General features: G+C 36.5%; 1 protein-coding gene and 1 long non-coding RNA gene across 2 annotated transcripts in view; both read left to right on the top strand.

Moving 5' to 3' along the window:
• Positions 1-226: 226 nt before the first annotated feature.
• The window catches only part of ZNF804B (zinc finger protein 804B), a 612,804-nt gene continuing 587,042 nt past the window's right edge, over positions 227-25,988 (top strand). Inside the window, exon 1 of the mRNA XM_032761133.2 lies at positions 227-611. Within this exon, the coding sequence (XP_032617024.1) occupies positions 504-611 (108 nt within the window). The 5' untranslated portion in view covers positions 227-503. The remainder of the gene's footprint in view (positions 612-25,988) is intronic.
• The window catches only part of LOC131380751 (uncharacterized), a 34,045-nt gene continuing 10,379 nt past the window's right edge, over positions 2,323-25,988 (top strand). Inside the window, exons 1-3 of the long non-coding RNA XR_009208908.1 lie at positions 2,323-2,506; positions 3,839-3,897; positions 8,412-8,480. This is a non-coding gene — a long non-coding RNA (uncharacterized LOC131380751). The remainder of the gene's footprint in view (positions 2,507-3,838; positions 3,898-8,411; positions 8,481-25,988) is intronic.

The following is a 25,988-nucleotide window of genomic DNA, read 5'->3' as shown; positions in this document are numbered from 1 at the left end:
GCAGCGGCGGCGGCGGCGGCGGCGGCTGCTGCTGGATCCCGGCACTGCAGCCCGCAGCCCAGGACGCCCCCGGCCGGACGATGGGTACCCGCGCCTGAGCATCCCCCGGGGCAGGCGCCAGGCGCGAAGGCAGGGGGCGGGAGGAAAGGGGCGGGGGAATTCCTGATTCCCTGGCGGACCCTGGAAGTTGTCCTTAAATAAATATATCGCTGGCCCGCGGTTGAGCAGCCACCTCGTCAGAGCAGCATGTGGACTGGCTCGCCGGGTCCCCTCCGTGCTCTGTGCTGTCGCCGCCGCCTCCTCTGTCAGAGCAGCAGCTGTCGGCAGCAGGAGCCCCGCACGGGGCGCGCAGCAAGGACGCGCTGCCGCCGCCTCCCTCTGCGTCCTGCTGGCCGCTTCTTCTCGGGAGGTGGCAGTCGCTGTTGCGGCTGAGAAACCCGCCCGCTTTCCACGGCTGGTCGCCTAGTGAAGAGTTGAGACTCTGCACCTCCGCCCGGACCCACATGGCTTGTTACTTGGTCATCAGTTCGAGACATCTCAGCAATGGGCACTACCGGGGCATTAAAGGAGTCTTCAGGGGACCCCTCTGCAAGAACGGATCTCCCTCTCCGGTAATGTGCGCGCGCACACACATACATACACAAACGTTCCAACTCAACACAAACAAAAAGATATTGAGAGGTAGTATCCTGATACAATGAGTAGGTGGTGGACATCTAAAACGTAAAGCTTATCCATAGGTATGGAGATACATCGTGTCCGTTTATACAAGTTATTGACAGACTGTGACACAGAGAGGGGTGTGTATTTACATGTGTATTTTCAATCCAGTCAGTAGGATCTATAGTGCTACGGATGTAAATACTTACTGAATGCAGTTATCTGCAGGGCTCTGAAGGTAGCTCCTCTGTGCTATGTCAACTTATGAATCTGCTGATTTGGGCAGTGTAGAAAGTTTGAGTGGCACGTTATAATGTGCTTTTGTGAAGTCATCAGTTGAGATTAGTTTAATAATGCTACTGTTACTTTATGAGAAAAACTCAAAGATTTTCCCTCAATCATTGGCAAAAGGAAAGGTATAGGTAGTGAAAACTTGATTATATCTAATGCTCAACTATGCACATTCTTTAAGGGGAAGTAAAATAATTCTTTGTGGAAGTCTGAGTTGGATAATTTATTGTATAATATACAAATATATTAACATGCAATTAGCGTGATTACTTTTTAACTTAGTAAACTATTCAATTTAGTTACTATTCAATTTATTCACATTGTTTTTATAAAATAATTTCGTCCAGATTATATGAGTTAAATACATTATTAATTCACTTCTTGGTACATACTATTATGTTTTAAGGCTTCAAATGTGTTTCAAGAAAATGTGTGTGAATGTGTATGTGTGTGTAATTTATATATATATATAAAATAAATTATATATATATTAGTTTTGGACTACTAGTGACTAAGTATCCAAACTTAAAGACCAATTTTTGAGGTTTCACACAAAAAACAGTATTTAAGTCTGTATGATATCAAGAGGGAAAACTGAAATTGCCCAATTTTAATTTTTTTATGTTTGATATTTTCCATCATGGTTTAATGCTTCATTAGCATGAATTATTCAAAACTGCAACATATTATAAAAGCCTTTGATTATTAATAAATGCTATATGAAATTTACATGAGAAATCTAGGATCAGAAAGTACAGGTGCCCAGAGATATCACTAGGATTCCTCATGACAAACTATTCCTTCACACGCTTTTATGTACTATAAAAAGTGGGTTGTTGCAACTGCTTCCCCCAACAACTGTATACAGTTCTGAGTCAGAACTGTTAGATGGAAAATACTGTTCGTATAAGTACTTAACAATTAAACTCACAGGGTTAGCAGGCACTTGCAGAGTTCTAGCTGAATAAAGCCCACATTCAGTCTCTCTAAGTAGCAGGTCTGAATCTTTCCCATTTCTAAAGATTCTCAGAATTGGAGTTCCTGCAGTCTCAGCAAACCACTTTAATGTTTAACAACTCACAGTGCCAGGAGAATCTTTCTTACAGCAAACTTAAATCCTTTAAATTCTCCTTTAAGTCCATTTCATCTAGAAAACATACAATGTTCTGCCTTTCTCATAGGTATTATTTTTCAATGCTTTGGTAATCTCCATGCCTGTCTCCCTTGCCCTCCTTTTGGTTATGGAAAACTAAATTGGGTAGTGCATTGTACTGTTTGTGCCTTAAGACTTCTCAGTATAAAGGGAGAATTGCTTCATAATCTTACACGGTTTAGTTCTATTCAAGTTGGTTAGACTATGGTGTTCATCTTCCCAAATCTGTAGGGCTTGCAGAAGAATTTCTGTTACATGGTCAAAAAGTGTCCTTTCTCTCCCACTTTGTTCAGTCATCTCCCAAGAGCCTGACTGACACCATAGAGACTGGATGTGTGAATGTGGATGGGAGAAGACAGCCCATTGACCACATGGCTGTGCTGGTTGACCAGGGTTGGCCAGGTACTCCCCACCCTCAGGGCACTATTTTTATTCACTGCTGGGCTGGTTTTTACTAAAGTACAGATTAATTTACTTTGTTATCTAGAATCTACACTTTGACTCACTGGAAGGTTCTCTCCAATATTTATTTACACATTTGGATGTACTTAAATTACATATGCATCATTTAAAAATATCTAAATTAAATGATGTATGTACTTTCTCAACACCATTTGATTTACTTGGTCTTCTTTTACATTTTATTATGGAATTTGCATGGCTTTTTCAATATTTGAATGGTTTCTCATGTGAGCTGGGCACTGTGTGAAAATTTGTGTTTATTCATTCTCTATCATTGGCAGGTGGTTGAGATGAGTCTTCCAACGAGTTGAGGTCCTCTTCCCATTACATAACACTTAGCCTTTCTCCCTAAGTTGAAATGGATCACTACCTTCTGGACCTTAGACCCTTACACACTTGAAAACTTTCCTAATCTAGATAAATGTGTGTTTGCCTTCCTTATTAATTAATTGCAAAATATGAAACTGTAAACTGGGGTTATAGATCTTTTTTTAGCTCAGCAATACACATTCCCCAGTTATTTTCAGGTTGACATAACTTTATTGATTTTTTTCCTTTAGTATAAACGTTAAACTCAGAGATCCATAAAATATATTCATTTATTTAAAAAAATAGCTACTCTGATTTTTTTTTCAAATTTAGTGCCAGGAATGACCTGAAATTGACCTCTACATCAATGACTTTAATTATTTCCACTCACTGAAACTCAGTTTATTTAGTATAGAGGTATTCTTAGTTGACTTAACTAATTTTCACTAATATTTTCAATACTTCAACTTTGGTCTTTGCCCTTTTTATCCAAGTGTCTCTCCTATTACTTTTGCTCCACCTTTTTCTGTTTTATTAGAACTGTTTACATGTAGGACATGGTCTTAATATTCAATAAAACAATTATTGGTTAAGACTACTTTCTACCTCTGCTACAGAAAGGAGAAAGCTACAATCCCTTTTTGACATAATAAGGATTTCTTCTTTTGTAGTTCTGATATTATGGATATCTGATATCTGGATATTATGGATAAAGCATTTCACTTTCCTATAGACATAATTCTTCAATTATATAGGTAAAGGAGTTGTGTACATTTATGTTCAAATCACATGTCTGTAAAATCCGAACATGCAATATTAAGCTAAAAGTAAAAAAGAATGATTATATTTATTTCAAAGGATTTCATTTGGAAAACATGTTGAATCATTATATGGAATTATTGTAATAAATTCTTAATGAGTTATTTGAGAAATAAAGCATTTTACCCCAAACAATTTTTGCAGATCAGTAAACTGAAAATCCCAGAGTGAAATTCAGCTTCTATCTTCAAAGTGAAAACATGGTAATGTCTTTTATCTATTGCATCTCTCTTCTTTTTAGAGACTGTGTGAAAAAATAGCATACTGGTTTTTAAACCTAATTAAAATGTGAATAATTGAGTGGAGATAGTTTATACTACTTTAAATCCAGGGATATATTAAAGAAAGTAAAAGAAAAGAAAAATGAGAGAGGATTTTATGGTGCTTAATGCTAAAAGTCTCTATTTTTAGAAATTGTGCATTTTCTAAATTCTACCACAATTTATACTTATCCCTGACTCTATCTAAACTCTAAAATAACATGACTACATGATGACTTTAAAAATCATTATGAGATACACATATATACATTATAGATAGAAAAATAGATAGATAGATACACATTGCTATCTGTGCTCAAGCCAAAGAAGTTTTTTATATATTATATTATACAGTCTTCTACCATCAAATATATTAATGGTAAAACTTTGTTTGAATAATTAGGAGCACTTAGGGGACCAAGAAAGCCAGTCCACATGGGCTGCTCTGAAAAGGTGGCTGCTCAATTTAATAATTAAATTTAATAACTTAATAATTAAGCTATTCATTGAGAACATAGTCTATAGATGAATTCAGTGTTCATGAACTTCTAAGTTCTATCACCATGTTTGAATTCAATAAAACAGATACCTTCTGTGTAACAAGAAAAATATATTTGACTTGATTTTTAGTTATGTAATCTAAAATAGCATCTCAAGTTTATATTCGAATGTAGTGTGGTTAATAGTGAGACTATCATTCGGGATACCTATTGGTTACATGTTAATAATAACGGTAGATATATATTTTATCTGTGGTACATATTTAGCTTATTATTACTCTTTTGAAGTTTAGATAAGGTTATATTTCTTAAGAAGTGCTTATTCCTGGGAGCACCATAGTTAGACATTCTGGAATATCTTTTTCTGGGAATGCCTATTGTCTTAATGCATTGGGTATAAAGGAAATTTTGGGGATTGTCATCAAAGTAAAAAATCAGGGCCACTGGATGTTTTATGTTATCTCATCTTAAGTTATATAGCTGATTAAATTGGCTAATAGGAGGATGTGGAATATAAATAAACAAGCATTTTAAATGGACCAAAATCTTCTACAAAATTCCCTTGATAAATTACAAATGTATATCTATAAATGAAAGAAGTTCTAGAAGAGATGAACTACCTTGAAGGTGCATCCATCCAGAGAACTTAAATGAGGAAATGAGTGCAGTTAAACCCTTGTCCTTCTTTTTCTAATGCCTATAATATCCGATTGTGTATGTTTTCATTATGCCTAATAAATACACATTAAAGACATTCAAAATTGCTCTCAAAGTGATGCACTTTTCAAGTGCCAAATATAATTATGAAGACATGCCCTCCTGTAGAGAAGTCACCTGCATCCTTTTCTTGAATTCATGAATACATAATACTGCCTTTCATGTTGGAACTTTCAGATGTTTTCAGTAAAGATGACTTAGTTACAATTCTTATAATACATGTTCTTTTTTATGTCAAGTATCATATAAAGCAACCTCCTTTCTTCTCATTGCCTTTACAACCATTTCTTCTTTCCCCTAACTGATTTCAAAAACTTTGTAGTTAGCACCTATGCTAGTTGGTACTTTCCAGAACCTAAACGAATTTCTGTTTATTTGACTTCAGAAAGTTTCCATAGTAAGAAGACTTAAATAGGTATTTGAGTGCTATAATTTTGGCTTTTATTAGATTATGCTACATTTATTTCATAATTAAAATTAGAGGGCTCATCTACCTTGATTAGTTTCTTTTAGATATATGACTAAAATGAACTCTCTATTTCAGGTTTCTGCTCCATAATTTGGAACTAAAATAAAAATGAAACATTTTGGTATCATGGGTAGGCTAAATGTGCATGGCATTTAACATAGAACTTAAACTATTTGTGACTTAAAAGAAAACATAATGTTAGTTGTAACTGTGAAATTTTTGCTGTATAACGCGTATGCACTAAAATACATATTTTTATGTGTTAAGTAATAACAGAGCTTGAAATGCCAGTTGGTTTTAGGCTGTGTTGGAAGCAGAGACCAAGAAGAATAATATATATTTCAAATAACTATCAAGTGCCTCTCAGTGTGAAGTTGATTTTTTCAAAATACACATTGTCATAATTCTTTGGTATATATGAACATATTTGGTATAAAATAATTTGAATAAAATTGAAAAAAAATGCTACTTTGCTTGAAAATGCCTTTGGGTTGTAACAAATGTAGTTTTTCATAAAAATTCAAGTAACCCTTATAAAATGACAGCTGAAAAAGCTGTTTGTAGATTGATTTTACAAATCAGGTTTACTTAGAGAATAAGATCTGGAGAGAGAAATTAAATATTTGATATGTTTTCAAGAAAAAGTGTAGTTATAGTGATAATAGCGATATACCAATTCCCAACTGACATAGTCTCTCTTGTTTTGGAAGTACTTACTAAACTTGGGAGGAAATTCTGGAAAAACAAATTACTTTCTACCTTAAACAGCATTTTCAGTTGTAGCTAAGACACTCTAAACTTATTGAAGATAAAAAATACAAAAGAGTATTATGGTGTTTAAATTGGAGAAGGACCTGTAATCCCAGCACTTTGGGAGGCTGAGGTGTGAGGATCCCTTGGAGCTAGAGCTTGAAGCCAGGTATTCTAGACCAGGTTGGGCAACAAAGCAAGACCCCATTTCTATTAAAAAAAAAAAAAAATTAGCTGAGCTCGGTGGCTCATGCCTATAGTCGTAGCCACTTGGAAGGCTGAGGAAGGAGGATAGCTTGAGCCCAGGAGCTGGAGGCTGCAGTGAACCATAATAAGGCCACTTCACTGCAGCCCCCAGGCAACGAAGGGAAGCCTTGTCTCAAAAATAAATAAATAAAACAGAAAAGGGGGTTTTGATTTGCTTTTTAAAATATTCGCTAATGATATTAATTTTCCTGAGATGACACTCAGATAACATGTATTCAACTAATATCTTATTTCATTCAAATTTGGTATCTAAATTCTAAACATATACTTCTGAAGAACTGATAATATATTTTTCTCTTCACAGAAAAGGATAAGCATATAGTTGAATCATTTTCTTTTCTTCTTTGGCTGGGAGGAAGAGACAAATCTGTGGCTTAGCAAAGGGATAGGAATTGATGTTGGCCTTAAAGGCAACATGATATACCCATCTCTGTTCATCTCCTGTTCTTGGTCCAGCTCTTATTCTATTTCCAATGACTCTCGTTATTTTTACATTTATATTTTGCTGTTTTAATGTATAAAGTTTCTTTCAGATGACTTAGATCTGTTGTGAAAACAAGTTGGGTTGTAAATCAATAATAAAATATTGAATATCCAAATTAAGGATGCTACTCAGGATTTTGTACTGGACAGCAATGAGAATGATTCATAGAGATTATTCAGTTTGTTCATTTCTAGCAAGTATAATTAGGACTGCCAGTTTTCTTTTTTTCTTTGACAATTGACAATTTCCTTTTGGCAAATTTTATTTCACTTTTGTGTGGGTGTAAGAGGCAGAATATAGCTTATTTTGAAATGGATATTGCCAGTTTTTTCTTTTCTTAAACAATCTTCTTCCTCTCTATTCTTCTTGCCATCAATCCTTATTCATTTCATTCACATAATTATCAAGTTTTTCAATGTCTTTTTTTGGTTCACACATAAATGTTGGCATATACTTCTAACTCCAGAGATACTAGCCCTCGCAAATGGTAAGAACTACTCTATTCTGTATGCTCTTTCACCCAACCTTACAAGTTTCTCCCATTCACCATCCACACATAACTTTCATCTTCAGTTCAGAATTTACAGCTTTCCCCATATCTCCATTCAGAACCCACCTACCAGTGTTCTTCCCCTGCCCTTCTTCCCACAGCTATTACTCAGCACTTCACTTGTCCTGTGTACTTCTCAGCACCAGGCAAATACAGTCAGCTTCCCTCTTTCCACTCACATATGTCCCTTCCAGTTCTTTATTTTGCTGTGAATAATTATATTCTCTAACGTCTTCCTTGGCAAGCAAAGGCTATATGCATTTTCTTTTTGTGAATGAAATAAATGCCATATTCTAAACAAAAATGGCCATGGGGCCTCTTTTTTTAAATGACAGGGAGGATAGAGGCATGCCTCAGATTAGACTTGTCCTATTCATTTGCTTCATCTGATATGAAACGAAGAGGCATGGAGGTGGCCATATTAGTTGCATTCACATTACCTAAAAACGTTCAAAATCCTTGAATAATATTTTAAGTGTAGGTGCATGATCCAGCCTGCACCTACATTTTCAGCTTTCACTGTGTATTCTTCCACATGATTCTACTATTGTCCACTTATACTGAAGAGTTCTTGACTATGACATGTTCGCAGACCTTTCTGCCATTGCGGTTGCTGTTCCCTCTGCCCCAAAAAATTTTTTACCCTTCATTTGTTGGGCCATATCTTGTATATTCTTACAGACTTAACTAAGGAGTTCAGTCCTGTGTTTCCTTTCACAGGTCAAGTGCATCTCTTATAGCCTGCCATTACATCCATCAATTGCGATCACATCCATTGAAATCCTTGGGGTAAGTCTGCTATCATCCTTACGTCTGCAAAGCTTCTGCTTTATTTTACTCAATAAATATCTGTAGAATGAATGAACGGATGTGTGAATAAAAATGAATGATGAACAATATATTATTAGATTCTTCATCATTCAGGACATTCCCACTGATATATTTGACAATAGTGTAGCTGGTATGAGGAGTATTGGAAATTTCCATCTGGTCATTGACTTTAATGTTTATCTTATGATTTAAAAACCACTTAAACTTAATGAATTGCTGTGAATACCTCTTATGCAATTTTGCTGCAAGAAGCCTCCAGAAAATTGGGGCTAACTCTACAGTTTAGCTATATATTTATATTGAAATTAGTGAAATTTAAGGAAATCTTAAGTATATATTTAGGCATTAAGAACATTAACTCACAAATATTGGGCCAGGTGCAGTGGCTCATGCCTTTAATCCTAGCACTTTGGGAGGCCCAGGTGGGCAGGTTGCCTGGGCTCAGGAGTTTGAGATCAACCTGGGCAAGATGGCGAAACCCATCTCTACTAAAAATACAAAAAGTTAGCTGGGCATGGTGGCACTAGCCTGTAATTCCAGCTACTCAGGAGGCTGAGGCCAGAGAATCACTTGAAACTGGGAGGCAGAAGTTGCAGTGAGCCGAGATAGCACCACTGCACTCCAGCCTGGGCGACAGAGTGAGACTGTCTCAGAAAACAAACAAACAAAACTTACAAATATTGATTTTTATGTGTTCAGTTTCTATGATATATTATACCTAAATGTATTTCTCTCTTTGGGTATTACTTTTGGCCACTGATAGAGGGACAGTATTACATGAGGATCAAAAATGTAGGCCCTGGAGTTAAACCGCCTATTTTCAAATTCTAGTTTTGCCATTGACTAGTAATTTTATAACTTCTCTTAACTTCAGTTTTAACTTCTTCACAGTGGGAAAAAATGGTTCCTAATATGGTGTTTTGAGCCTAGTGCTTGACATTCATTGAGTGTTCAGTAAACATTAACAATGATTATTACTCGGATTGTGTGTGTTGATATGTGTGCACGCATATATACACCTGATGTTGTAGTGGGGGAAAACTTCCAACAAGTTTTATCAAACTCCAATTGGGATAATTTTCCTTGTCTTAGTTAATTTAATGATTTCAATAGAAAATAAATAGATTTCAATGGAAATTTAATTAGTATAAATATGTTCCCTTTTGTCCTGGTGGTAGGTCCACAAAGAAGATTTTTCCATGGAGTATTTTTTCCCCAGTTAGAATTTTTTAGAATGTAGACTATTCTACTGATGGATTAAGTGGTCACTGTTTTCATGGCAATGTTTATCACTTTAAGATCTACCAAGATCATTTGGTCAATTGCTTTAAGTATAATTTAGTGTCTCCTATCAATCCAAATTGCAGAGTGCTTTATTCTATGTAGCATTTCAGAACATCTTTTGCTGAAGGCCACAAGAAACTGAAGACTGGTATATGTAAGTTGATGTAATTCGTACATGAGTTAGTTAAGCCATATTTTTTCATTGGTGGCATATTTAACAGCTTCTGATAAATGAATTACAAGTTAGGAACTTGATCATTTCTTTCCTATTTAGGAGTTTATAGGAGGTACATAAGAAGAAGGAAAAATAGTGTTTTTTAATCTTTTTCTTTTTTTTTGAAAGAGAGACAATAATTCCCTGACCAATGACCACTGCAGGCTTTGAGATAGCAACATCCTGGAAAAGCCACAAATTCCTGTTGCGTAATTGTTAAGAATCTCCAATTGCCTGAATTTATCAGTCACATACTTTTCAGCAAGGTTTTGTTAGCAATTGTCCCTTCTCGGACCAGTTAGGATGGGACCACAGTATGTAAGAGAAGCTTGGTCTTCTTCTAAACAATAAATTTTATCTAAAATATTTAGTCATCTAGGGTGGACATACAGAAAGAAAGTAATACTCTTAGGAGTGAAGAGAATCTGTTTATTTATGTGGTCAGTTTCTTAATCCAAATAAACTTTTTATCAGTTGTTAATAGATAGTTAAATTCTTTGGCTTATTTATAGAATATAAACATTGGAAAGACCCTTAGCAATCTAGATTCATTTACCAATCTATATTTTAAATATATCACTATGGTAGGCAGATTAATGATATCCCCAAAGGTGTTTATATTTGAATCCCCAAAACCTACAAATCCAATCTCTTACATGACAAAAGGGACTTTCCAGTTATGATTGAATTAAAGAGGATGAGATGATTATCCTGGATCACACAGTGGGGTCCAAGGTAATCACAAGGTTCATAAGAGGGAGGCATGAATGTCAGAGAGAAAGCTTTAAGGTTGCTACACTTCCAGGTCTGAAGTTAGAGGAAGAAGCCACAAGCCAGGGAATGTAAGTGACTTCTTGAATCTGGAAAGGGCAAGTAAATGGATTCTCCCATAGGGGCTCAAGAAAAATCACAGTCTTACTAACATGTTGATTTGTGCCCAGTGGAGCTTCTGACCTAGAGGACTATAAGATAATAAATTGATATTGCATTAAGCCAGTAAGCCTGTTAATTCAACCTCACTCAACCTTAACATGGATGAATATTTCCAATGGTGTGGGAGCTCTCTGCTTATCAAGGTGATTTCTTCTCCTGTGAGATGAATGAATTAATGCCAGTCTCCTGTCTCTGCCCAAATGTCCCTTCCTCCTTCTTTCTTTTACTCACTGGACTTCAGTGTGCCTTTTTGAAGCAAGAGTGTAGGGAAACAAGAAGAGCTCTCTGTTCAACATAATATCCCTTTAAATATTCAGAGACAGCTGGTAAATTTCATTGTTAAGACATAAAAAGGACTGAAACATTTGTGAGAACAAAGAACATCCTATGCAATGTATATCATTTGCATTATTTCCTTATAAATTGAAATTTATGCAATTCAAAATGCTTTACTACACATTTTATGTAGTACAGGTTTGAAATATAATATACTATTGGTTCTTATATTCTTGATAAGGTGGTAAACTCAGTACAACACTATCATATATTAAGAAAAATACTGTTCGCATTTTTAAATATTGCCTACTTTACCCAGATGTTTCCCTGTCATACCATCTACATCCTGTATCCAGAGGGTAAACAGAAAAATCAAATCATTTAAAAGGGATATTTTAAGACTTTCTCTTTTGTTTTTTTACTCTTCTGGTTACAGATTTGTGAATTCCTAGGGAAAAAAGCATTAGTTTTAAATAAAATGTGATGTATGAATTGAAGTAATAGCTATAATTTCATAAAATAAAAAAATTCTATTCTAGACATAGTGGCATATAAATGGAAAGTTATTTTTAACTTTTGTATTAAAGAATAAAATAATATAGAAATTATCACTAATCATATGTGTACAGCTTTTTGATGCCACAAATGTAAACAGAGAACAGTACAGGCCCTGGAAGCTTTATTTTAAAAATTAATATTAAAAGGAATTTTAGTAAAGAACACACATTTGCAGCTCAACTGACAGCAAACTATTGAAATAAAACCCTCATTTCTGGGTGCGGATAGGTAACTGGACAATGTCTCTGTTGCTTCACTTTTCTGTTTCACTTTGGCCAAAGCAAACTTACTAACCATTTGAAACAATTAAGTAAGAGAATACTGATTAGGCACAAATGAATGGATTTATGCTAATAAAACATATATATTATATGAAGAGTGACATCTGTGAAGGATTTCATTATCTTTTCCTTAATATTACATGTCAATTTCCAAAGATCTGATCATCATGTAGATTCAGAACTGTTTTGCAAGTGGTTAGGAATGGCCCTCTGTTGAGTTTTCATTATTTGAGAGGAAATGTGAATTATGTATTTAATGGCAAGACAGCAATAGATGATTAAAGGAAAGAAACCTGTAGCTTGGACTTCTCACAAAAATGAAATTTATGTGCAAATAATATGTAAACTTTATTACAAAGTTGTTATACTTCCACAAGCATGCATGAAGATAAAATACAAATTTTTGTCACTATGGAAACAGGGTTATTGCCAAGAAGATTGTAGATAAAGCCCAAACAATGCTGATTTAAATGAATTTAAATAGATTTAAAGAATTGATCATGTATTTTAAACCACGTTTAATGTTCTTTCAATATTCGTGTGCTACATACTATACATTTAGGAAGTGTGTATAATATCCCTGGGAGAATCCTTGGTGACCACCACTGATGATTTGTTTTCCTGTCATCATTGAAAGAAGATTTGTGAAATTGTGTTACTAAAAAACAATAAATCTTCTTTATGTGTTTCTTCCAATAGTAGGTCACTTTACGGTGGATTTGTTGTTGTTTTTATATATCACACTCTGTTTAAATCTGTATGATCATCAGGATGCATTCCACCCCTGAAGTGATAAAGCAGACCAGTCTTCCACAGGGAATAGAGGTGAGAAAGCACAGTTAAAGAGAAATGATAATTGGCCTAAAATATTCATAAGGAGTGGACTTGGATGGATTTATATAGTACATAAGCATCCCTAAGTCTGAAGGTCTTAGAAGTAGACCAAATATATAGTAACTGGAATACAACATGTGATCTGATTGTATGACAAATTTGGGTACATGAAGTTCTAAATTCTTCATTAAGTCATGAATATTAAGCTAGCCCTAGGATTTAATTTCTGATCTTGATGAGTGCCATGTTTCATGAGGCAAGGAAAGAACAGCAAACTCAAAATTTCTTACTCCCCTGTTTGGAAACAACTCACTAATACTTGACCAGTATATTTCAGGTGGTGGTTGTTTTATTTTTAAAGCTATGATATCCTTTGTTCAAACGAAATTCTAGGAGCCAGGCAAAATAGACATAAGCAGAACTACTTTATTTAAAGATGGGAGGAAGTTCTTAAATGGTGAAAGCTTCTTCCTTTTCCTCTGTATCTGGGCAGGAAAGGTGCTTTTGGCATAAGCCCGGAATATTTTGATCTGAATAACACTTAGATGGACCATGAAGGGGAAGCAGCTGCTGTTTCTAAAACGTGGTTAAAATTCATACATCTTACCTGAAGTAATTAAATTAGCTATCTGATACACTGCCAATTAATTCCATCTCTAAGTGTTGATTATATATTAGTTTCATTCTGTTTGCAGTTTTTATGAAAAATGTTAAAGTGACTTTGGGAGCTCAGCCCTCAGGAACTCCTGAGTGGGTAAATTCAAGAAAGCACAAGAAATTTTCCCCTGAGCTAAGTGCTCAAGGAGGAGGGGAGGCCCACTTTAAAGAGTAAAGCAGGAATTAGCAGTATGTATGTCAGAAACTTGGATATAGAACTATCATCTGGAAGAAGCCAAAGAGTTTAGAATTAAAAACAAAAATATTTCAACTGGGGAGTCAAAGTCATTCATTCATTCATTCTGTCAGTCAGTCAATCAATCATATATTTAACAAGTATTTTTTAAGAGTATATTGTCTGTCAGACACTTGCTGGCCATGTAGCAAAACCGAAAGATAAATCACATTGTGGGAAGAGAAGATACGTTTTCCATAAACCAAATAATCCTGGGAAGTAACACTACTTTGATAAATGACTGTATTAGGTCATTCTTGTATTGCTATAAAGAAATACCTGAGACTGGGTTATGTATAAAGAAAACAGATTTAATTGGCTCACTCTTCTGCAGGCTTTACGGGTAGCATGGTGCTGGCATCTGCTTGGCTTCTAGGGAGGTTTTAGGAAGCTTGCAATCATGGTGGAAGGTAAAGTGGGAACCTGCACATCACATGGTCAGAGCAGGGGCAAGAAAGGAGGGTGAAGGAGATGCCACTCTCTTTTAAATGACTGGATCGCCTGAGAACTCATATCATGAAGACAGCACAAGGCCATGAGGGATCCACCCCAGTGATCTGAACACCTCTCACCAGGCCCCACTTCCAGTACTGGAAATTACAATTCAACATGAGATTTGGGTGGGAACAAATATCCAAGCTGTATCAGTGACCAAACTCCTTTGGATAAAACAGAAAAAAAAAAAAAAGTGAGATAAGGGGCATCTGAAATGGATGGACTGAGATAGTTGTCTCTGTTGTCATGGGTCAGTTGACTCATGCACAAAGCACTTAGGTCGGAGTTTAAATTTAATTTAGATCTATACAATTCTAAATTTTTATCTAGAGACTTTTCAATTTTGCTCTTTTGTTTTTTAAGTTTTTTTTTTTTAATTTTGAAACTTCAGCTACCTCCAAGTGACCAAGGGGATTACAGCAATTGAAGGGCTCCTGTTAATCCTCTTAGTTTGGTTGTGGGGTACAGCCTATGGACCAGTACCAAAAATGTGATCAGCTAGGGGCTGAGGGGATGTTCTAGATGTAAGACTGAGAGGAAAGAAAGCATTAGAGCACTAGATTGGACCTGGTCTAGTGTGAGGGCCAGAGTACCTCTTTTTCCTTGGGTATCTGTGTGTAAGAGAGGCACAGTTGGCCCCTGTCCATAGTGAAGGTTCTGTTTCTACTCCATGGAGGATTCTCTGTTCCTAGTGGTCGATGCCAGACATCTCAATTTAGATGCTGCTAAATGAAAATATACATTAGAGGTATCTATTCATCCTACTAAGTATTTATTCTTCAACGTGAATAAAGGATCTGGAAACAATTCTCTTAACCTAATACCTCAGGCGTTGGGTCTCTGAAAGAAAAAGTGGGAGACCACTGAGAAAAATGAGAGCTGAAGATGAGTGTTATTGTAAGGTTCTGCTTTGATGGGGTAGGTTTAGTGCCCTCTAAATTGTGGAGACCACAAAAAGGAAGCTCCTAATAGAAAAATGAGGACTTAAAGGACACTGGATGGAAGAGCTCTGTGCTGCTCTGTGTGGCAGACCCTGTCACCAAGGTTCCCAGTGAAAAGCTCTCAGGGGGATTATGGCTATGCCTTGAGGCTGGGTGGGATCCAGATAGTAAGTTTTCCAAACATTTTGGGGTCCTTACTACATACTGGGCACCGTTACAGGTACTGGTGATAGTGAAGTCAACATAACAGACATGCTGTCTGTGTTAGTGGAGACTAAGGAAGATAGGCAACAAACAGATTTTTATTTCTTAATACCTTACACAAAAATGTATAAGAATTTAAAATTCTTGTGAAGATAAGTAACTGATGCTAAAGAGGGAAAAACAGGGTGACCCTACCTAGTCCTAGAATTGAGTAAGACTTCCCAGAGTAAATGATGCCTAATCTGATACATGAAGAATGAGGAGGAGCTATCTTTTCATAGAGCTCTGAGTCAGGACCCAAGGAACGGCTCTTTGGAGGTTGGCTCAGAGGCCGAGGGGCAACAAGAAAGCAAAGGCTGATAGGTGAGGAACAATCATGCGGGACCCTGTAGGCCCTGTAACAAGAAAATAAGAAAATCATCTCAAGTAGATAGATATACGGCCTTTAATCCAACTACAGAGCTAAACGTGATCATTCCATTGTCCCAACAGAAGCTTTTCTACTTACTTCTACTCAGTCATGCCAAATGAGATAGGTAACCATAACTTTTTTGTGGTGGTTGTTATTTGGAACAAAAATCAGAAATAATTTATAAACAAGAAAATAGGAGTTCCAAAGTTGAATCATCATTAATTTAGTTACATGTGCAGTAAGTTCAGAATCCATTCCTGTGTATAGCTCTATAAAGTTAATTTTCAGTTCTTCTCTCCTTGTAAGAGTCAACAGATGAGGCAACACTCCTCATTTCTGAAAAGCATGTATGGCCACTAAAATATGAGTCCTTTCCAGTGTTGCTTGGTGACAAAGGGTCTCTTCCTATATTTATTTAAAATTTGAAAATAAAATTGTGATATGTGTAGGGCTTTGTGGTATAGTTTATGTATGTAAGTTGCCTTGATTCATGCATTTCTGCATGTTGTCCCTCCAATTTTAAGGTGGGAACATGGAAAATTTCCCTTCTTGTACTAAGTACAGAGAGGTGCTTACGGGTATTGATTTTAGAGTTGGACTGAGCTGGTTTGACCTTCTATTCCAGCTCTGACAAGCTGTGTGACTGCTTCACCATTATGAGGCTCAGGTTGTTCACTTGTGGTGTTACTTGTCTTATAGGGCCTTTGCAGGCAGTGAATGAGCTTATTAATGTTCTTATTAAAGGGCTTAACACAGGGTCTTGCACAATAGTAAGTGTACAATGAAAGGAGCTGATGATTACTTTGATCATAGTTGGCTTGTTCTGTCAAAAACACGTTTTCATGACTCCTTAAAATATTCTCAGTAGTGATGGGGAACTTAAAATTTTTGTATCAAATTGTTGAAATTATTGCTCTTCTGGATGCCCTATCAGATCACATTATACTGTAGTTGGTTTTTCTTGGGAAGAGAAGTTCAGGCATGAGGGCCAGTTAGCATTATGTTGAGCACAACTGTTGCAAATAGCAGCCCAGTGTTTTCACAACTCTCGTAATAAAAAAATGTTCAGTGTGTGCCCCACTTTCCTGGTACAGCTTTAATTCAAGATAATGATACATTTGTAGTGGCTTTTTTATTTCTCGTGGTGTTTTTTTTTTTTTTTGTCAGAGCAATTTGAGTTAAGTAGACCAGTTGTTTTCATGAACTTGCTGCCACGTGGAAGGATTTTTTTCCCTCTTTTCTATAAGGCTAGATATTTAATCTAAAACTACTGTCTCTGTGCTGGTAGGCATCCATCCAACCTCATTACTGTTTAAATGTCTACTGTCTTTGGAAATTCTGATGAACCCCAATTAGTACCCATAAACCCCCACCCCCACCCTGTTCACTTCCTTATTTAAAATAAGGAAATATTAGTACAAAAACATTTGTATCAGTGTCTAGTCAGGATAACAGAAATCATTCTCAGCTTTTCAAACAGAGGGAATCCAATACCAAGGAATTGTTTACCGATGTGTTAAAAAGCCTCAGAGAGAGAAAGGAGTTAGTTGCTATTACCCAGAATTAGTAACTGCAGGAAGTCACTATTGCCCCTAGAGCTGGAAGGGCAAAAGGCAGAGTGGAATAAGCAGTATTATGTGGACCTTACAAGCATGTACCCTGGGAGTGCTTGCTGCAGCTGCTGCTGAAACCACCTGACCTTTGCTTTGCAGGCACCCATGAGCCCACAGTCCTGCTGGTGCTACTGGACTCACTGACAAGGTGAGCGGCCGGTGCCTACAACCACTGGCTGCTGCCATAATGATGCTGGTATTGCAGAGAGGCAACCACTGGCCTGGTGCTGCTTCTGCCACCACCAAAACTCATGAGCGCTAAGATGCTAAGGCAGTTGGACACAGAAGCAGAAAAAAATTAATCATGGCTTCTTTTCTTCTCCTAACCTCCACTCTCCCACCAGTCCTTTCCTTTGGAAGACCCAACCAGAAACGAGCTGGCAAGGGGATCTGGGATAGGTACTTTACTGGCTTCAAGCCAGCAGTTTACAGGCATGCAGTCCCAGAGTAAAGTAGAAAGAGTGAGAACAGAGCTGAATGCTATCAGACAAATACCCAGCACCATATTTAGACCATTTAATATAAGATTGCAGAAACTGGCTGGGCGCAGTGGCTCACGCCTGTAATACCAACACTTTGGGAGGCCAAGGTGGGTGGATCACTTAAGGTCAGAAATTCGAGATCAGCCTGGGCTGGCCAACATGGTGAAACCCCATCTCTACTAAAAATATAACAACTAGCTGGGTGTGGTGGCATGTGTCTGTTAATCCCAGCTACTCTGGAGGCTGAGGGACGAGAATAATCTGAGACCCGGAGGCAGAGGTTGCAGTGAGCCGAGATCACACCACTGCACTCCAGCATGGGTGACAGAGTGAGACACTCCATCTAAAAAAAAAAAATTGCAGAAACTGAGAGGAAGTGGCATGAGCTAATGAAGGAAATTATTTTCTGAATATATATGTATATATATATCTGTTATACAGAAATCTAAAGAATGGGTACAAATATTTATGTTCAACTCACACCTCATGTATTAGTTTCCTACTGCTACTGTAATGAACTACCACAAATCTAGTGAAAAAAAATAACATAAATTTATTATTTTGCCATTTTGTGGTTCAGTGTCACTAGGCTATAATCAAGTTATAGGTAAAGCTGCCCTGCTTTCTAGAGGTAGTCTCTCAAAAGAGAATTCATTTTAATGTTTTTTTTTTTCCAGCTTCTAGATAGAAGTTCCCTATATTCTTAGGCTCATTGCAACCTATCTCCATTTTCAAGCTGGAAACTTTCTCTCATGCTGCCATCTTTATGATTCTCTGCAGTGGGAAAAACTCTTTGCTTCAAATAACTCATGATTAGATTGGGCCCACTTGGAAAAGCCAGGATACTCTTCCCATTTCAAGGTCTTTAGTTTTAGTCACATCTATAAAGTCCCTTTTGACATGCAAGACAGCACTCACAGGTCCTGATCATGGACATCTATGAAGATCATTATTCTGCTTACTATGTCTCAGAATTTTAGACTCATATACATCTGTAGTTATTCACTGGCTATTGTTTTCCTTAGAAATCTCAAACATGTAATCTTTAAAACAAAATTACTCTTCCAACAAATATTCTTCCCCCTTGGTTGGGGACATTGTCTTCATCTAGCAGCCTAGGCTTGAAGCTTGAGAATATTTTTCTGTAGTCCCTCATTAGATTGGGAAATCTGCTAATTTTCATTCGTAAATATATCTCCAATCTACCCCTGCCATGCACTTCTCTTACCACTCCTATATCCTGCCAAGGAATACAGGCATTACCCTGAAAGTACTTCTTGATTAATGGTGCCTAGCATTGTACTAGCTGGTGGAGCAGCTGATGTGCATAAGGTATCCATGTTGTCTGCTCCAGTGGAATGTGCAGTCTAGCATGGAAAGTGCACATTAAACAAATAAACCTGTGGTAAATGTCCATTTCTGATCTTTCTGCTCATGGCTCCCCAGTTCCATTTTCAAAAATTGGGGTTTTAAAATTTCTGAATATTCTAGAGAGAGGACAATTTGTGTTATTTAAAAGTAATCAAAGTAAGTACTTTTTGTGCATGCGTGTCACTTTTCCCTGATTCTGAGATATAAAGATGGCAAAAAAGACTACTAAATGACACGTCAAGTATGGCAATTTAATTTTAATAAAATCAAGCTAGAATGGCTTTAGGGCTCATCTCCATCAATTGTTGTTTAAATGGGGTTAAGTTGAAGACTTTAGGCCCCCACACTAGACTTAATGTATCAGAATGTCCAGAGTAAGGCCTGGGCTATGCATTTTAAACAAGTATTCCATGAATTTTTGTGCCCATTAACATTATGAAATTATTGAACCAATGTCAACTCATGAATAATCCCTGGACTGAGGCCAGAGGATGAGGAAGGTTTTATGGCTGGCTCACTGTCTGTTCTCTCCTTTTTCCACTAGTAACTCCTGTGAATATTCTCTGTGAAGCTTCCATGGTGACTAAATATTTCCCTAGTGCCCAGTTCACAATCAGAGTAACATGCAGGAAGCACTCACTATATGCCAGACATACGGTGCTAAAGTCAGCCTTTCACGTGTCGTCATATTTAATCCTTAACACAACCTTAAGCTGGAGACACTGTTATCTTTCATATTGCAGATTAGATAAAACATCAAACTTTAACTTCACATTTAACTACATTGCATGGCAGAGTGCTGGGGCTTCATTCCAGGGCTTTCAAATTACAAAGCTCAAATGTGAAACTACTTCTCTGAGAATTGACTATTATTCCCTCTCTGTGCCACCATGAAAATTTTCACATTCTTTTATTACATAATAATGGCATTTAAATTGTTGGTTCACATATCTGTTCTCCTTTCTTCGATCCCCCCCAGCAATAGGATCAGTGTCTTCTTTATCCAAGTAAATCATAGCCCTAAGGTGCTGCAGGGTCTATGGGTTAGAAGATACTCAATAAACTGTTCAACTGGTCATTCATTCATTCAATCTCAGTTGATTGAGAGTGGGTCAAAATGTAAATATTAAGTAAAAGTAAAATTTGGATATACGCATAATCAACAAAATTAAAAGATAAAACTTATATGAAAAGGTGTGCAACATCATTGATCATCAGAGAAATGCAAATCAAAACTGCAATGAGATGTCATCTCACTCCAGTTAAAATGGCTTATATCCAAAAGACAGGGAATACAAAATGCTGGTGAGGGTGTGGAGAAAAGGGAACCCTTGTACACTGTAGGTGGGAATGTAAATTAGTACATTCACTAAAAACAGTTTGGAGGTTCCTCAAAAAACTAAAAATTAGAGACATATTCATATCTTCAGCAGTTAATATGTATGTATAATTAACTGATATTCAGACTTTTTTTTAGTAAGAAATTAATAGTAAATACTTTTTTGTCTTTTTTTTTTTTTGAGAGAGGATCTCACTCTGTCACTCAGGAGGGAGTGCAGTGGCATGTTCATGGCTTATTACAGCCTTGACCTCCCAGGACTCAGGTAATCCTCCCACCTGAGCCTCCTGAGTAGCTGGGACTACAGGTGCCCCACTATGCCTGGCTAGTTTTTGATTTTTTGTAGAGAAAGTGTTCCACCATATTGCCCAGACTGGTCTCAAACACCTGGGCTCAAACGATCTGCCCACTTCAGCCTCCCAAAATGCTAGGATTACAGGCATAAGCCACTGCATGTGTCCTAATGGTAAAGACTCTAATTGGCAATTACAAAAAACTATAAAGACGCTTTCTGAGAACCCAAAGACATCAAAAATGTGTAAAAATTCAAAAGTGAAGCAAATACTTTTCAAGAATTTTATCTCACGTAAACTGCAAATAATGATATAATTTGAAAGCTCTTAGTTATCTTTCTTCACAGGAAGAAATAAAAATGTGTATTTTGCTTCCCTTATCATTGTGCACTTTTACTTATTTTATAATATACTAATTCTGTTCATAGGTATGAATATTAAAATCTAATTTATACATCAGGCAACAAGGCACAGTAGTATTATTATCTCATTCTTTTAGGCACATGTAGTTAAGCAACACATTTCTTGTTAGAAACATATAATGGAAACAAAACCCCATAAAACCGACACAAGTCAATTTTAATATTAGAATTTGAGTTCTTTAACAATAAAAAATCCTTCATATGTATATTAAGCCATTTAATTGTAATAGTGGGTTAATTTTCTGATATTCACATTATTATTGAAGAATATAAGTAGGGTTTCCATAATGCATACTAATAGAAGTTAATTAAATGATCAGGTTCTGGTTATCTGAATTGGCATTCAAGCGTTTATTGAAGTGTAGCTCATATTCTTCCTGAGGATATTAAGAGCAGCAGCAGAAGCCTGCTTAAGGACTTGCCCTGGGCTTTGACTTGCTGAGACATATTCTAGAGTATCTTCAGCCTACTGACTCCTTGTTGTAGAGACATTATATATCAGCAGCTTGACCAATTGGTCTAACATTCTTGAGGTTACCCAGGGCTACTGGTCAGAATTCAAACTTTTTTATGTCCTTGTCACAAAGCTGATCATCATAACTTCATTATGGAAAGTGTGAGCCAACAGACTATATGCCAAACACAGCTTAATTCGACAAATATTTATGGAGTTGCTGATAATTTTCTTATTATCATTTATTTTATTTAATATTTGTGTGCTCATTCAATTTACAAAATGCTGAGACCCAGAGGCTAAACTACTCAAAGTCGCAGTTAGTGAGTGGAAAATCTGAGATTTGAACACAGATCCTCAAATGTGAAACCTGGGATTCTTTCTGCTATATGTGAGTAGGTTCCTTTGAAAATATCCTCAGGTTACTCAGGCTCTTATTAGCTTTAAGAGACAAAAAACCCCGCAATGCTTTACCTGACTTAGGCATAAAAGAATTAATTGATTGAGAGGACTCAGGGTTAGAAAATGTCTCCAGGCCTTGGCCAAGATGGGAAAGGAAATTGGGAGCTGAGGTGACTCATTGTTTATAGTCTACTTCCAAATATCTCATCTCTGCTTCTTACTTTAGTTTCATAATTTGCTGCCTTACAAAAGGGCTTTCTACACCAATTTGTAAGTAGTGACTATTCCAGCTTTTGTGTGTGTGTGTGTGTGTGTGTGTGTGTGTGTTGTGTAATAGGGCAAGAGAGGAGAGAAAAAGAGATTGGGTTGGGGAGGAGAGGGTGACAGGGTCACACATCTGTATCTCACTCAGGGAACTATGGAAAGATACACTCTGAGAAAAGTCCATGAGCAGCTCTATCAGAAGGAGATCAGAGGAGGGACAGGGAGGACATAATTAATAGAAATAATCTGCATTATTTATGCAAAACCTTTCTTGTACAGCACTGTTAAACACTGATAGTTAACCCCCTGGTTCTTCCACTTGATTAGGAGCCATTTTATGAATCTTAATTGGTTTCTTTAGTTCAATATAGTTTTATATATATATATATATACACACACACATATGTGTACATACATGCACATGTATTTATATATACAGTAATATCTCCACCTCTATATAATTATATTTCAAATATGCAAATGTATGTAATTTTATTTACACAGGCATTTTATTTCCATTAATCAACTAGGAATCTTCTTCATCGAAGAGATATTTTGATGCTTCTTCTAGAAACACATAGTGGGAAAACATTGCCTTATTGTCATTTGTAAAGTAATTACTTATGTTTATGCAACCATCACTTGGTTAATATTAGCAGGAAGAACAAGGTAGTGTGAAAAATAAGAAACTATGCTTCTGTGAGTAGAACTTGCTTAGCTGTGGTTTTCCAGCTCCTCTGATATGGTACAGTACTCTGTGTAAATATCTTTAGCAGCAAGCATGGGTGAGTGGTCTTCCTAAGAACCATCGCACAAATAAGCATTTGTGTACAAGAGAACTCTTGGGGGAAACATCATACTTATTTCAACTTAATGTTATGTGAGATCCCTAAACATTTCTTCAGTTACAGAATCACTGGCACTTTCACAAAAAGGCCAAACGTGCAAATGTCAAACTGATAATTACCTTCCCTTTATGTGGTAAAAGGAATATAGAGACTGTGGAAATCATCTCATTAAAAGATAATATTGAGTACCTTCATAAAAATCATCTTGGTTAAAAATAATTCAGAACTTTGTCTCTTACAGTCTATCATTCAGCTCCCTCACCCCAATAAGTCAACCCAATAGGCACGTGGCTAAAGTGCCAGACTTCTAAACACTTCAAGTTTTTGCATGTTGTTTGTGCTTTGTGAGACTGTAGAAAGTAACAGTAATATGTGGATTTTGGGAAAAAATCTATACCCAAAATAAGGCAGTAGAAGTGTAGTCCTGATTTCAAGGGGAGAATGAGAAAGATGGGGACTACATCTAGCTTCCACACTCCTATTGATTAGCGCTGTGACTTTGGGCGCATCTTTACATGCTTCATTTTCCTCACTGAGACACCGGGCTGGAATAGACAGTATTAGAAGTTCCCTTAGTGTGATGTCTTCATACATAATATCTTAGAGGTATGACAGACATATTTCTTAAAAAATAGTACATTTTGAAAAGAGATGCTGATCATTGTCGAAGGTGAGCGATGGGTAAATAGGTTTGTTATGCTACTGTCTTCACTTTTGTGAGTAAAAATGTTCAGAGAAACAGGGAAAGAGAAACATAGCTGCAGAGAATCGTTACAATAATATGGGAATGGTAAAAGAGTAGATTGAACTTCCTTGCCTCTTCCATCCTAAAAAACATGATGTGTTAGTTTATTCTAAGAAGTTACTGCAACATAAAACGTGATATAAACAGTAGAATGTAGTAGGAAATGGGAACAGAGAAGTTGGAAAAATTTCCAAGGCCGCTTGGGTCATTTTGGTTGAAATGCTTTATCATTGTGTTATGAATGTCATATAAGACGTATTCATAGTCAAGTTTAATGAATATACATTTAACGAATATACATTACAAGTTTCATGAATATACATTAATGGATATACATTACAGAGATAAATGGTTCATGAATTCACCATCATTTTGGATCATGCATTATTGCTCTTTAAAGTCATTAGTTTGGAAAATTGAGATTTGATTATAATTTGTAATTTGCTAGCATGCCCTAACTGGGCAAAAAAAGAAGTGACCTGGATAAGGGCCAAATTTCAGAGCAAAATTTACAAATACAGTGTGGTTGATCCATAAAGTATATAGAACACAGGAGACAATCTGCAATTAACTGTAGAAGTTCGACCATGGAAATAGCAGTGTATTAACCCAAGTCTTGAGCTGTAACATTAGAGCTCACACATATTCTAAACTCACTTTCTGCACAGCTAGGTTTCTTCTAGAGATTAGTGCAATTATTTATCTAAACAAATGTTTATTAAGAAGACAACATGCTGTTCCTGAGCTCTGCACATAGTCACTCTGGGACCTTTAAAGTCCAAGATTATTATTACACACTGCCATTCAAAACTGGATAGAGCCCTTTTACCCTGGGGCCACAATTGGACATTGAATCTCACATGAAAGGACAGAACCAACCTCACTGGAAACCAGAATAAAGAGGTGATCTTCCTTTTACTAAAAACTTTAGAATCCTAAAAGTGACCTTTATGTTTTTAAATATACTCTGCACATTCATTGCCAATGGCCAAGCTTTTGGAAATACTGTCTATACTTGTTTCCTCACCAGACTCTCGCTCCTCAACCTACCAAATCCTGCTTCTGCCTCTACTACTTTGCATAGGTCACCCTCTCCAAGTCACCAGTGACCTTCTTGTTATTAAACTTACTTTTACATTTCTTTCTTACTTCACTTTGAGGCAGAAATTGATGTTGTTGAGTATTCTCCTCTTTAGGGAATGTTCTTTTCTTTCTCTGCTTTTCTTTTTCTGCTTCTTGGCAATTTAAATTATGTTATCTTAGATTTCTTTGTAGATGGCTCTTTTTTTTTTCCCGTAGGCATTTCTCAAGGTTTAGAATGAAGTTTTCTTCTCTGCTTATTCTATATATTTGTGTGGGTGATAGCACCATTCCTGAAGTCTTAGTCATTATCCAGAAATTGACTTACAAATCTTCATGTTCTTGTCAGATCTACCTATGAGCTTTGAGGAAATACATCAAACTCTGTATTGGATAGTATAACGTTGGTGATTCTCAGACACCTCAAATTTGGCATGTTCAAAATGACAAACCTCGTCTCACTCCCTGTGAAACCCAAACTGTTGATCTTAGGGAATGGCACCTTCACCTGCGTAGTACTTCATCCTAGACTCTTTCCTCTTCTTAACATTCTATTTTCAGACAAATACCAAGATATTGGACACATCTCTTGATTCTTTCCACCTCTTTCTGTTCATTAAAGGACACTATAGGAGTCTGTTTTTGTACAGACTTCTATTATCTCTTTCCTAGATTGTTGTAATAGCCTCTTCCCTTAAGGTGTGTCTATACAGTCTCGTTACCTAGTTCTCATCCGATCTGTTTCCCACAATTCAGAGTGGTCCTTCTATAATGCATAACTAACCATAGTATTTCTCTCATAAAAATAGAACTGCTTTCCATTTCTATT

The sequence above is a fragment of the Hylobates moloch genome, unplaced genomic scaffold (genome assembly GCF_009828535.3).
Source record: "Hylobates moloch isolate HMO894 unplaced genomic scaffold, HMol_V3 SCAFFOLD_1, whole genome shotgun sequence".
Taxonomy (NCBI): Eukaryota; Metazoa; Chordata; class Mammalia; order Primates; family Hylobatidae; genus Hylobates; species Hylobates moloch.
Note: the sequence above shows the minus strand (reverse complement) of the source record. Positions and strands in the feature narration are given on the sequence as shown.